This window comes from Peromyscus californicus, unplaced genomic scaffold (genome assembly GCF_007827085.1).
Source record: "Peromyscus californicus insignis strain IS unplaced genomic scaffold, ASM782708v3 Scaffold_5__1_contigs__length_169319896, whole genome shotgun sequence".
Lineage (NCBI taxonomy): Eukaryota > Metazoa > Chordata > Mammalia > Rodentia > Cricetidae > Peromyscus > Peromyscus californicus.
In genome coordinates this window covers 56952949-56967097 of record NW_026294573.1, presented here as the reverse complement: position 1 = coordinate 56967097, position 14149 = coordinate 56952949, and the positions used below count along the sequence as shown (strand labels likewise).

Sequence of the window (14149 nt, the reverse complement as noted above, 5' to 3'; positions counted from 1 at the left end):
CTCATAATCTATCTTGAGATGTTTAAAGACCAATCTGCTGGCCTTCTGTGTACTCTGTCTTCTAAACTGTTTGTTGCCTTTAAGAAAATAAGGCAACTGAACCTTGCACTGCATTGGACTTCCCATGCAATCAGCTTTTACAGCCTAAGTTAATGCATAGCTTTAATCTTAAACCATGTACTCTCCCATGTTCCTTACCTTGAATAATGTGTGTATGTTGTGCTCATCATCTGCTGAAAGCAACCACCAGGTTGAAATTAACTTAAACAACAAATAATCCTATAGCAGTTGGAAGCAACATGTGGCTATGGGTTGATTCTATCTGTGTATAGTTTTAGGTGCTGTTCAGGGCTACCAAAGTAACTTGTCCTCTTATTTTTCTGTCAAAAAGTATCCCTCATTCCTCCTTCATACCATGTTTTCTTGTGCTGTTCAATAAATACTGAGCATAGCTCTTTGTTACAACAGGGAAACTAGTTAGGCAGCCAGGACAGACACAAATCAGAAATGGACATCAGACAGGTAACACAGACAGGCCACAGACCACAAGTTACACACAGATTGAAGACATAGGGAGAGAAGTAGGTTTGGGTTTGCTCTTGGTCTCAACTACTCCAAGAGGAAGTCTTTTTTTCCATCCCTTATTGTGACAGTGACACATTTTGGTTCCCCCTCTGAGTTTTCTTTAGCAAGTAATTGGCACATAATTACTCATTAAAGTAATGAGTAAATAATTGTATAATATTTTGAAAATGAAGTCTATAAAGTTAGCATAATTATATGTAGTTTGTTTTTACCTTTAGTATGCTTAGCGGGCAGTATGATAGCATCAATTCATTAATTAAAAGCTAATTATGATAATTATTAATATTATACAATTTTCATTACTTATCTCAATTGAGCAAGTATTTAATGAATGCCTAACTATGTCTCAGGCAATATATTAGGGAGGTATGTGGGTGTATCCATCCATCCATATACACATGTAAACACACACACACACACACACACACACACACACACACACACACACAAATATTGTTTGGGGGGAATAATAGTCCAAGTATATTGCACTTAGGATATGCAGTGGGGAATTGGAGGTAATAAGATCTACTGGATGAAGAAGAAACTTGATTCCTTGGTAAAGAGTTTTGATTTTGTCCAGTGGAATATGGGCACATTTTAATATCAGAGCATTTTAAAAATGACTGTTCGTATGACTATATTTAAATGAAGCTTCAGGCAAGAGGAGCTTGACCTGTGGGGCCACGTTAATGTCTGTCATCATGCATTATGCTCTCTCTTTTTAGGAATAACAGAAGGAGCCATGGACCTGATCTTGATCAATTCCCTACCTCTTGTGTCTGATGCTGAAACATCCCTCACCTGCATTGCCTCTGGATGGCACCCCCATGAGCCCATCACCATAGGAAGGGACTTTGAAGCCTTAATGAACCAGCACCAAGATCCGCTGGAAGTTACTCAAGATGTGACCAGAGAATGGGCGAAAAAAGTTGTTTGGAAGAGAGAAAAGGCTAGTAAGATTAATGGTGCTTATTTCTGTGAAGGTCGAGTTCGAGGACAGGCAATAAGGATACGAACCATGAAGATGCGTCAACAAGGTAACATGCCTCTAAATGATGGACAGGTTGGATCCACTGGGGGACACACATATTTCAACAGCTGTTCTCTTTGAGACTGCACTAATTGCCTGAGTGTAGAGACTGAAGTCACTGTGTTCCTCAGCATTGCTTATCTCTGCTACCCAGTACATTAGAGATGAAAGATGTAAACCAGTCTAATGCCCTCCCTAGACGGGGGCCAGCCAGGCCAATACTATACCTCATGTCTATTTCATAATTTAAAATGAAATATGTTATACATTCTAATTGTTTCGTGATATTATGAACATATAATTATGTCACTTGTATATAATATGAAAATATCCTTGCCAAAATTATTGCCTATTTTAACATTGCACATGTATTTTCTTTATTTGATATTTTGTTTGGTCTGTTGATAATTGCTCCTAAAAGTAGTTAATGTTTTAAAGAATGAGCATGCTCTGAGAAAATTACAAAATGGTAGCTGGAGATGGCTCAGGAGTCTATCACACTCACTTTTCTTGTAGAGGAGCTGGACATGGCTCCCAAGACCCATATCAGGAGGCTCACAGTGCCTGAAACTCCAGCTCTAGAGAACTCACACACTCTTCTGGCCTTTGAGGACACCTGCTCAAATGTGCAATACCCACATTCAGACACCCACACCCACACACTCACACACACACACACACACACACACACACACACACACACACACACTCAAAATAAAATAGATCTCATGGTTGGAGAGAGCTCAGAGGTTAAGAGCATTTGTTGCCCTCTGAGAGGACCTGGGTTCAATTCCTAACATCCACATACCGACTCACAACCATTTAGAACTCCAGTTCCAGGGGATCTGATGCACTTTTATGACCTCTGAGGACACCAGGCACCAGACACTCAGAGAAACATGCAAACACTCATACACATAAATAATCTAAAAAAAAAAATACCCTTAGAAATAAACAAATTAATTGAAAATAGACAAATGCAATGAGAAATATTTATCTGTAACCCAATTAATTTGGTTTCTTCTATCAATGATGTTTTTATTTTTTAAACAGTGATATTATGTAACATAACCACAAGTAGGTACACAGCTGTAAACATTTATAGCTTGAAAAACAAGGCTTGAAAGATATGTAGTGTGTTGGCTATAGGAACTTGGCTCAGTTCAATATGTGTATTGTCTGTCCCAGGCTACCCTAGGTGTGTTCTCATGGAGATGGAAGAGGAAGGAGAGAACAAATGCAAACTTGAGACTTCTTGAACTCTAAGCCAGGACCTGTGTGTTATTACTTACGCCTTGTTTATTGCCCCAGAGAAGTCAACTAGCTGAACTGAGAGTCAGAGTGATGGGGGCTACAAACTTACATGGGAAAGAGAATGATTTTAAAGAATGGAGAACTCTGACCCTCTTTGTAAGCAATCATTCTGGGAAGGAGAACACACTTTACTTTTAATGGTTGAGTACCCAGGTTCTATTAAGAAAATATTAGAATACAGAAGGAGAATTTTGAGAGTGTCCTCTAAAAAAAAAAACTCTGCCTCTGTATCTTGCTCCATGGGGTGGGTATGGTGGAACCATTCTGCCAAAATTGAAGTCTCAGTGCAATGGCATTAGGAATAGATGGCATGCAAACATTATTCAGTGATGTGCTCTGAGGCCCTGGGACCTGGACAGACAGGTAGACAGATATCTGATGGATTTAATTTGTCTGATGGATTTGATGCTGTGTTCTGTGAAGAAGGCACAGATTTCATGCTGTGATGACCTTGCCTTGATCTCAAAGGAGTGAACTGGCCCCTCATCCATCCGCCACATTCTTTGAATGGCTGACACCACAAATAAAGACATTCTTTTTAAGTTTTTGTTGCCTAAGCATAGGGCTCAAGAGATGCCATTTCGTGAAATGATGGTATCATGAGCACTTTCAAGGGTTTTATTTTTTATTCTTAAAAAGTTTTAATTTTTATGTGCATGAGTGTTTTGCCTACATGTATGTCTGTACACCACATGTGTTCCTGCTGCCTGCAGAAGCCAGAAGAGGGTGTCTGGAACTAGAGTTAGAGACAGTTATGAGTCACCATGTGGGTGCAGGGAACTGAATTCAGGTCCTCTGCTAGAACAAGTGTTCTTAACCACTGATCCGTATTTCCATACCTCTCAGCAAATGATACAGCTAATCTAGGTAAGTTGAGTGCCTCTGTACATTTTGATGTAAGAATCTGCAGGCCTTCGATTTTTTTTAATTTTTACTATTTTTCTTTTAGTTTTAACTATTTTTTTTATTTGTGTGTGTGTGTGTGTGTGTGTGTGTGTGTGTGTGTGTGTGTGTGTGTGTGTGTGTATGACCACAGCATGGGTGTAAAGGTCGGAGGACAACTTTGTGAAGTTGCTGCTCTCTCTCCACATTTATCTTGCGTTCAGGGATCAAACTCAGGTGACCAGATTGACAGGAAGTGCCTTTACCTGGTGTACCACTTTGCTGGCCTGGCAGGGCTTTTTAGATCCTTAAAGGTATTTACAAACCACATGTGACTCTTTGTAAATGGAGATTTTGGCTCAGAATTTTGCTGAGCAAGCCCTGAGATTCTGTGTTTGTATCACTGGGCCCAGAGACTAGTGCCTACTCTACCCCTGACTGTACCTTGAGTTGTGCGAGTTTAGAATCGGCCCATCTCTGCCATCCACCTGAAATCATTTCTTTGAATTTGCAGCAAGTAAAATATTTGGAGGCAGCAAGCTCAATTTAAGGTCAAAAGTGATAAAATCTTCATTCCTCACAAACAAAGGACTTTCTTAGCAAAACGATACTGTTCACCTTAAAATGACATTGGGCCAAGTGGGAAAAGCATACAGCAGACATTCCCAGGAACGCAGCTCTCCACGGAGGGGACAGAGGTTGAACAAAGGGATATGAGGTGTGCCAAAGCTATCATGGCTGATGGTCAGCTCTGTTATTTTTCACATGTCATTTGAGTTTGATTTGTGTAAAGCGTTGTTTTGCTGAGTTTCCACATTCCTAAAGAAGATGAGCTGAGGTTTGTGCCCCATTCATTGTATGAAGTGTCAACATTCCCTATTGGGGCTGTCTTGAGGTCACCCTTGATGAAATATAAATGATAATATGTAGAGCACATTGAACAGAGTGTTTGAAGTTGAAAACTATCACTAATGAGCTGCCCGAACTAAGCTTGGGTCACAGAGGTAAAGGATCTTTTAAATTTAGTTAAATGGGGCAAGGCAAGTTTCATGGTGAGCAACAGTGAGATGGGGTAGCTTTTACACCTATATCCTCCAAATTTGAATTCTTTCTCTACCATTTACCAGCTGTACAGCTTGAAATAAGCTAGTTGACTTCTGTTGGTCTTATTTATCACTCTCTGTGAAATGGGTATAACAACACCTACCCTACACAGTTGTGTTAAACTTTGAGTAAGATTATGTATGCATATATATAAGCTCCATCCCAGAAGCACACTGATTTGCACGGCTATGTTTTCAAACACTTGTATAAAGTAACACAATTCTACATAGGGTGCTTATAAACAGAAGAAATGGGATTTCATTATTTCTGGTGCAGAGACCAGCCCTCTGTATAGCAGCCTTAATATTAACAGTTCTTTCTTCAGTTCTGAGCAAGGGCTTTAAAACTACAAGGTCTCGCCGGGCGGTGGTGGCGCACGCCTTTAATCCCAGCACTCGGGAGGCAGAGCCAGGCGGATCTCTGTGAGTTCGAGGCCAGCCTGGGCTACCAAGTGAGTCCCAGGAAAGGCGCAAAACTACACAGAGAAACCCTGTCTCGAAAAACCAAAAAAAAAAAAAAACAAAACAAAACAAAAAAAAACTACAAGGTCTCTACTTGAATCCCCTGCAGGAACCAGAGCAAAGAATGGAGGTGTGAGAGTGGAAGAGTGGAAGATGGAGGGTGGCCTGAGGGCAGGCGGGCTGGCTCAGGACAAGTTACTCTTAATTGAAATCATAGGTTTTCCTTATTTGAAAATTAAGGAGGATAAAGATTATTTTCAGATTTTTTCTGAAAATCAAACGAGGCACTTACAGGTTAGTAACACAATCTGGTTCATAGTAAATGTTCAATCACTATTATAGTACACTAGTGTAGTAATTTAGTGGAGTTTTTTTTTTTTTTTTTTTTGTGTGTGTGTGTGTGTGTGTGTGTGTGTGTGTGTTTTGTTTATTTTGAGACAATGTCCTGCTCTGTAGCCCTGGCTGACTATAGACTCTGAGATTAGAAGCAAGAACCACCACACCCAGCTCTAGGGGGATTAGTTTTCCTACTCAGAATTTTAGGGTGTATACTCATTGTGGAAGCACAAACAAAGTAGACAAAGAGGTGACAGGTTTTCTCCAGTATCGGGACAGTAAGAAGGTCTTAGACCGGTGACTGGGTCTGCCTTTCCTGTTGGTCATTCAGTGGAGGAAATACGTTACAGAGAGAGTGATATTGATTATGGTACCAGGAAGACTATGTCTTTTTTTTTTTTTTTTTAAAGAACCAATTAGTTTATTGGGGTTTCTTACAAGAGTATGAGTAAGAGGTCACTCACAGGAGCAGAAATGACTCCGAGACAGCTGTACCACCAAAGCCCACTCCTGCAGGAGCCACACCTCAGGAATGCAGGGACCCTGAAGTGCACTGCACAACTTGAAGGCAGCTACAGGTCAGAGTGCCTCTTCCAGGCAGCTGGGCTCATCTGAGCCTCTTCTAGGCAGTCAAAGCTACATCTTTATGCTACCGCTACTATTAGTGACGTAGTCAAACATCTTGGGACGGCTAGGGTGATGACCCAATTAGAAAAAACTGCTGCTTTCCTGTAACTACAAGGACCTGAATTTGCTCCCCAGAACACTTGTAGGAAAAAAAAAGTACATGCTTGAAATCCCAGAGCTGGGGAGGCAGAGCCAGTAGGAACCCTGAAGAGGGCTAACCAGCCAGCCAAGCCTAATGGTTAAGCTCCAGGTAAACAACGGAAGACCATGTCTCAATAAAAAGAGCAGATGGCATTCCTGAGGAACAGTTCCAGAAGTTGTCCTCTGGCCTCCACATTAATCCACACATGTGTATGCATACTAGAACACACATGTGCACCTGCACACACACACACACACACACACACACACACACACACACACACACACACGCCCCATCATGGGAACTCACATCCCTGTCTAGGAACACAGCTTGATCGGGACAAGCAGCAATATATTCCTCTCTGCTGCTGACTCATACAACTGGGGAGGAAGTAGAAAATCCATTTAAGATGTGCCAAACACAGCTTAAATTGGCTTGCACACCCCAACAACCCAAGTTCTTTTTAAAAAAAAAAAATCAATGAAATCTAAAACAATCAACAGCAGTTTGCTCCAACCTCAATGGAGGATTCATTTTGGAGTAGTGAGTTACAGATAAAGTTTGTAACAGTTTTAGATCCAAAGATCTGTTTCAGAGTGAACCAGGAGAAGAAAAGGAAGTTTCACTTGAGAACTAACTTGACAGTACAATATCAAACTGCCTAATCATGATGATAAAGCTGATAGAAAGGACCCATCTCTATCTAAACAACACGAACACGTTAAGAGTGTTAAAAAACAAAAACAGGAGAAGAGTTGAAATCAAACGCATCAAATTCATTCTACTTTTTGAGACAGGGTCTTATGTCACCAGGCTGGCCTCCAGCTTAGTCTGTGTACAGCGAAGTATGTGCCTTTGACCTTCTGCTCCATTCCCCAAGTATTGGGATTACAAGTGAACATTACCTTGTCTGGTCTATGCAGTACTGGGGGTTGAACCGAGAGCTGTGTGCATGTTAGGCAAGCGCTCTACTGAGGGGTCCCAGCCTCAAGCCACATTCATGTCTTTTTCCTATAATTATTTCTGAGTATGTCATATATTGGAGACTGTTTCCAGAAGACTTCCCTGCCTGCCATTCCTCTGGCAACTTTACAAATGTTTCCATCTAAATTAGTCTTTTCCAAATGCATAATGATGGCTACTAAGACCCCATTAATACATGGAGCACATCATTCCTGTATTCAGATGCCTTCACTAGCTAGTGAGTGTTGGACCTAGGAGAATTAACACCTTGCTGATTGCAAGGCCTAGCAGCAGCTACCACAAGACAGATGTGGTCCCGCCCTTCTGGAGCCTCAAGGAAACAGCAGAGGACATATACTATGAGCAAGGCTGTGACAAGAAGAGTCACCATGTGACCACCTAATCTGAGTTCTAGGGGTGTGTAAGGCCCCTGTAGGCATCTAATGCAGAACTGATGGATGATGGGTAGGAGCAGATGAGGCATAAGGGGAAGGAGTTGAGAGAAGAGATAACATCTATGTCTTAGACAAGAGTGATCAGAGTAGGGATACATATGAGTGGAAAGTAAGCTGCAGTGAATGAGTGTGGTCCTGAGTCTGTATCTCAACTCTCACGCTTGTTTTTGGTTTTAAATAAGCGGCGCTGGTTACTGTGCGAGAAACGGCACGACAACACCCAGTATCAGAGCTTTATTAGGAGGAGGGTGGGGGGACAGAAGAGAGTGACCAGGCCTGTGGAAGACACGAGCAGAGGTGGGAGGAGGAGAGAGCAGAAGAGAGGGGAGGAGTCTGTGACCGGCTTTTTAAGGATTTCCCTGCACATGTACATGTGGGCTTACAGAGCTACGCACTGCGTGCATTTATGCAACCACGCAGTGCACTGATGTAAGATGTAAGACCCCTTACTTAGCTACTGAACTGCGCATGTGCGGTCTTATAGCTGGAGTGACAGAATCCTAACAACATTAACATCGACAACTCAAACCAAGCTCAGCATTTTTCATTCAGGAGAAACACCTTTGCTTACAACTTTCACTCTCATCCTCCTTTTCCTCTTGCCCTAAAGTGAACAAATGAAGTGTGTCCATAGTTTTCTCATCCAAGAAATGCATCTCGGATGTCATCTTCTATGCATGTCATCTGCTAGTATAGGGCTCAGCAATCTCATTTTATAAGACGAAGTGGTTGGCCTGCGAAGTCTTAGGAACACTAATCTGTAACCTATGAGCTCCCTAATTTAAAAAAATCTGGCTTTCCTGGAATTGCTGTGTGATCTTGAGCCAGGTTACTTAAACTCTCTGTACCTCAGTCTCCTCATTTGTAAAATGGGGACAATGGCAGTGATTATGTCAAAGGGATATTATGAAAAATAAATTCCTGTGTTTAGAACAGTGTTTTGTCCATGGCATTATTAAACAGTGCTTGTTGTTATGATCCAGGCAAGTCACACGGCTTTGATAAAACGCACACTGATTATTATAACAGGCTCTGATACCAGAGGAAGCCTGAAGTTGAGCATGCAACTTAAGTCCTTTGCTAGCATTTGGCAAATAATGACCAGCTTAGAGACATTCCTGCAGATGGACAGACACAGACCTTTGATGTGAAGGTGCCCCTAAGAAAACAGGGAGCAAAGAGACCAAGTCTGAAATAATAAAAAGTCACAGAGTAGGGGGAAAAAGCTACATTGGAGTCGAGCCTACGGAGGAATCTGAGTTCCTTTCTGAATACAATGCCCAGGGAGAAGTCCCACGCTCAACTAAACAATCTCCACACAAAGGGGAGAAAATATAAACAAACTGCAGAGAAAGCCCCAAAGATGAAATGATCAGAAACGTTCTCACAGGAGTCTCTCACAGTCAGGAAGAACTTTGTGTGTTAGGGTGGGCAAACTGTCAACATGAGAAGGAGCGCTCTGATGCCTCCCCTCTATACCTATGTCCCCTGTCCCTGCCTGCCTTCTCTGCATGGTGATCCATTTGAGTTCCTGCCACTCACATTCATACTACAAATTCATCATAGCAGTGATGTCATTTATTGATACCATGAGGGCCTTGAGGCTTAACTTCTACTGCTTCGTATTCATAACAGCCTTCATGGTAGATTCTATTTCTGAATTATAGATGAGCAACCTGCCAAGGTGAAATTACTTGGTAGGTGCCAGAGGATACATTTAGGCCCAAGGCCATCTGTTTCCAGTGCTCATACTAATCTTTACCTTGCTCCCTCCACGTTTGTCCTGGGTATCAAGTGCATTGAAGGCATTCACTTTCCTGACCATACAGGGGAGACCTGGCAGGGAACTCTTTTTCAGTTAGCAGCCAATGCACATAACCCCAAATAAGCAGACCACCAAAGCCTTCTCAGTGTGGTTCAGAGGCATCTCCTGCCATTATAGGGTATTTAGAGATACACAGAGCACTTGATAGGGTCTCTCAAGCCTGCCCCCATGAAAAAGACACAGGCAAAACAAGAGTTAAGATACTAACCAGCTGACTCACCGTAAGATCCTTAGAGGAGCCTCTCTGATTTTGAGACTTGGTCCTGGGCTGGAATTCTATAGGAATTTTGTGATTTTGCTATCAAGTCAAGGATATTCTGCTGTTGATTTCTGATTCAGGTGTATTCTGACCAGAAAACTCTCTTATTTATGGGGGTGTGCTTTGTAACATTCATATAACTGGGGATAGGGTTCCACGAGTTTCTGAAGACTTTAATAGTATTCTTCAAGCCATGTGTATTTTTACGTGGTAGTTTTCTGGTACTTGGAGACTTGTCAGTTTCTTCCTTTTACTGTTGGTGTTGTATTTCATGGCTTTTGAAGGACTGATGTTATTACATGGGCAAGCCTTGTGAATGAGATTGCCTAATAAGATTTTACTAGACGGCTCCTTATCTCCACAAAAGACTATCATGATCCCCTAAACATTTTTTGGCATTAAAAGTACTTTTCCAATGTAAACACTATAAAATTAGTTTCTTTTAGTTAGTTTAGTGTATATGTTTCTATTGCTTTACTCTCAAAATGATGTGTCCATTTAGTTTCTATATGTAGTCTATGAAAAGAGTGCTAGGTATATGTATGTATTTTTATGCATTCTGGGATCCCTTGTCTTTTTACATGTATTTGGTATGTCTTCTATCACTTTATTCTCTCTCTCTCCCTCTCTCTCTCTCCCTCTCTCTCTCTCTCTCTCTCTCTCTCTCTGTGTGTGTGCCATGATTTTCTTTGTCTTCACCTGTTCTCTGTGTAGTCTTCTGTTGACTTCCATCATCTCTTGCCCTTTAAGAAGGTGATATGTGTCACTTGTCTCTTCTCAGTGTTAGTCCTTGTATTTACACATTGATTTAACACTACCTAAAGATAATCCCCCATCGTATTCCATGGAGTGTTGGTCTCTGAAGACGATGGCGTACATTAAAGGAATTCAGACACTTGCTTCTGGAAAAATGTTAGACACTTTCACATCTTCTCAGTAAGCTAAGCAACTGAGGCAATGTTGGGGTCCAAGACTGATGCAGAGGCAGGAGTTTGCAGTAAGTGATGGCACTGTAAGTCATATGCAGAATCCTTCCTGTTCCCCCTTAGTGCTGGCCAGTTGCACAACTGAGTCAGCTCATCCACGTTAATGGAAGGGTAGAGGGTGAGACGTTAGTGTCTATCCTTGTCTTTCCTCTTCAATATTTCACACTTTATATCATAAACAAGTGCAGCATTATACTCATTCTACTTTGGAGTGCTCTAAAGCAGTTACACTTATTTTTTCTTTTTAAAGCAGCAATCACCATCATGTAAAAAGAGCAAAGGAAAAGTGAGTAGGCAAATGTTACTGTCTTTTCTATGTTGAGGAAATTCATATCCCATTAGAATCCTCTTGTACTTTGAGTAAACATGGTAAAGATTGGGGAAAGGTAGCAGATTAATAGTTGATATAGTTAATATTTATAGTTAATATAAGGATATAGTGTAGTAGCAGATGTCAATCATCATGAAGTCTCCACTTCTCCAGTCATGTGCATTATAAAATTGTCATATGTATATTGTGTGTATATATTTGTATTTTATAAAGGAAATGACCATTCCTTTCATTAGATTCTTTAAAAGGCTCATATGGTCTATTATCCACTATTGTTCTTCATATTAGAAAAGCCAGGTAATGCTTGGCATGTGCTGGGTCTCATCCTCTGGACTTTGGTGTTTATTCATTCCAGAGGAAAATGTGTGAACTCATAAATGTATGCGTTTATTTATTCATTGTCTTTCTCTTTTAAAAGCTTCCTTCCTACCTGCTACTTTAACTATGACTGTGGACAGGGGAGATAATGTGAGCATATCTTTCAGAAAGGTGTTAATTAAAGAAGAAGATGCAGTGATTTATAAAAATGGTGAGTCTGTTTCATTCCCTTCGGTCACTGTGGTATGAGGCACTAGATAATATCTAACACATTAGATATTGGCATATTGCAACTTCAATGGTAGTTGTCTAAAAAGATGCTATGATTCACCTATCAAATTTTATCTATAACAGAAGCCCTCTGAGACAATGTGCTTGATTATTTAATTGATCAAATGGAGGCAGGGATTCAAATATCCATGTACATACATGCATACACATATAAGTTATAGGTGCATACAATAAAAACTGTCTGTGACATAATAAGTAAAGTCTCAAGTCCTCCCAGGTAAGAAGTGAGGTTGCCTGACTGTGAGGTTATTTGATGGTAAGGAGAAACAAATAGCAGTGTTTGAGCACAAACTGTTTTCTTCCACTTCTCTCCCTTGCCAGGTTCCTTCATCCATTCAGTGCCCCGGCATGAAGTACCTGATATTTTAGAAGTGCACCTGCCTCGTGCTCAGCCCCAGGATGCTGGCGTGTACTCGGCCAGGTACATAGGAGGAAACCTGTTCACCTCGGCCTTCACCAGGCTGATAGTCCGGAGTAAGTGATGTAGAGGCCTCCATTCTGTACGGGTGTAGTTGTCAGGATTTGTAGTTGCAAGTTATGGAAACTGACAGTACTACATAAGCAAAATGGAGAGATGGGGTGGCAGGAGACCAAGGACTCTTGGGAATTTGACACAGAGGCTAACAAGCAAGTTGCAGAAAAGATAGACTCTAGGGAAAATGTGGGGTTCAGAGATAGTGGGGTTGGGCTAAGCTTTTCATCTAGGAGTTTTCTATTCCTACAGTTAAGGTCCACAATGCTTTACCTCTGGGTTTTATATTCCCGGTAGAAAGAATTAGCTTGGCCTAAATACTTAGATGTCTACCAGCCTTAACAGGGAGCTGTATGTGAGAGTAGAGCCAGGAAACAGAAGTCATAGTAGTATCACAGGACCGTCCCCATTAGAAGGGGAGTTGCGCCTTTAATCCCAGCACTCGGGAGGCAGAGCCAGGCGGATCTCTGTGAGTTCGAGGCCAGCCTGGGCTACCAAGTGAGTTCCAGGAAAGGCGCAAAGCTACACAGAGAAACCCTGTCTCGAAAAAAAAAAAAAAAAGAAGGGGAGTTGCAGTGAGGAGGGTGGTCTCACTGAGTAGGATTAGGTCATCTGGGCTCCTAGGTAAACATTAGTTCCTCCAAGTCCCATGTTAGATCATTTAACTCTCTAATGTGATCTTTGTTTTTAGATTTGAAAGTTGCAGGAGTTAGAACTAGGGAAAACTTTCCTCTTCCCTATAATTTAATTATCAAGTATAATCATCAAGGTAGAAGGAGCCAGCACCAGTAATTTTTATGTAGAAATTGATTTATAGAAAGCAAGAGACTTGCCTTGAATTTCCCTCAGCCATTCCAAGTGATCTGTGCTATTAATCACTCAGGCCTTTGGGTCTAAGTCTCTGTCATTCCTCTGATGATGGAGCTCTTTAATTCATGAGGGTAATTTATTTTGCTTTGCATTATGTTCATTCATTCATTCATTCATTCATTCATTCATTCAATAAAGAGTATTGATAAGTGTATTGAAAAGCATTGTGTTGGTGTTAAAGACAGAGTATAACACAATAAACCCCTATCCCTTGGGTAATTCCCAGTCAGAGCAGGTATGTATATAATTAGATAAATCAACATTACAATATAGTGGAAGAAGTATGAAAAGTGTGGTTCACCTAGTTTATGTCCCATGCCAAGACACCTCAAGAGATAAAAAGTAAAGTAAGGTATTTTATAGTCAGGATAATTGGAACTTGACTCAAGAGAAATCTGCCCATGTTCCCAAAACTGGTTTCTTGTGCAGTGTTCATGATAAACCAGTCTTTAAAGGCACAAGACAGGATGTTAGCAGATCTATAGGATTCAGCTTTTGATGTCTAGCTTTTCAGTTACTTCTTGAACCAGTTCCCCTTTACTCCACTACACAGGACAGCCCAGATGGTAAAGGAACAATTGCATTCATTGTTTAAGATAGTTCTTGTTTAATATAATGCGGTATACTCAAGGCCTCAGAATCTGGGACAAATGGGTGTATTGTCTTGGACCAGATATTAGACTGGTATATATCTGTTTGAGTATGGGAAAAACAGAAGGGCTTTCCTACTCTTAACTCTCACTTGAACACACAATTTCTGGCACTAATGAGTGGGTACCACCACACCAAAAAAGTCTCCAGAAGATATCACCTGGGAATCTCACAGTTTAACTCTGTTGTGATTCTTCCTGGAGATAGTATCAGATCCCACAGGTAAGGGCTCAGTTACCTATCATTG

The 14149-nt window shown here is 41.1% G+C and overlaps 1 protein-coding gene across 3 annotated transcripts in view; it reads left to right on the top strand.

The window, feature by feature from the left end:
- The window catches only part of Tek (TEK receptor tyrosine kinase), a 120071-nt gene that overhangs the window by 41370 nt on the left and 64552 nt on the right, over positions 1–14149 (top strand). For all 3 annotated transcript variants that reach the window (XM_052717682.1, XM_052717681.1, XM_052717684.1), the window contains exons 2-4: positions 1311–1622; positions 11719–11829; positions 12231–12383. In XM_052717682.1, coding sequence (XP_052573642.1) covers positions 1311–1622; positions 11719–11829; positions 12231–12383 — 576 coding nt within the window. The remainder of the gene's footprint in view (positions 1–1310; positions 1623–11718; positions 11830–12230; positions 12384–14149) is intronic.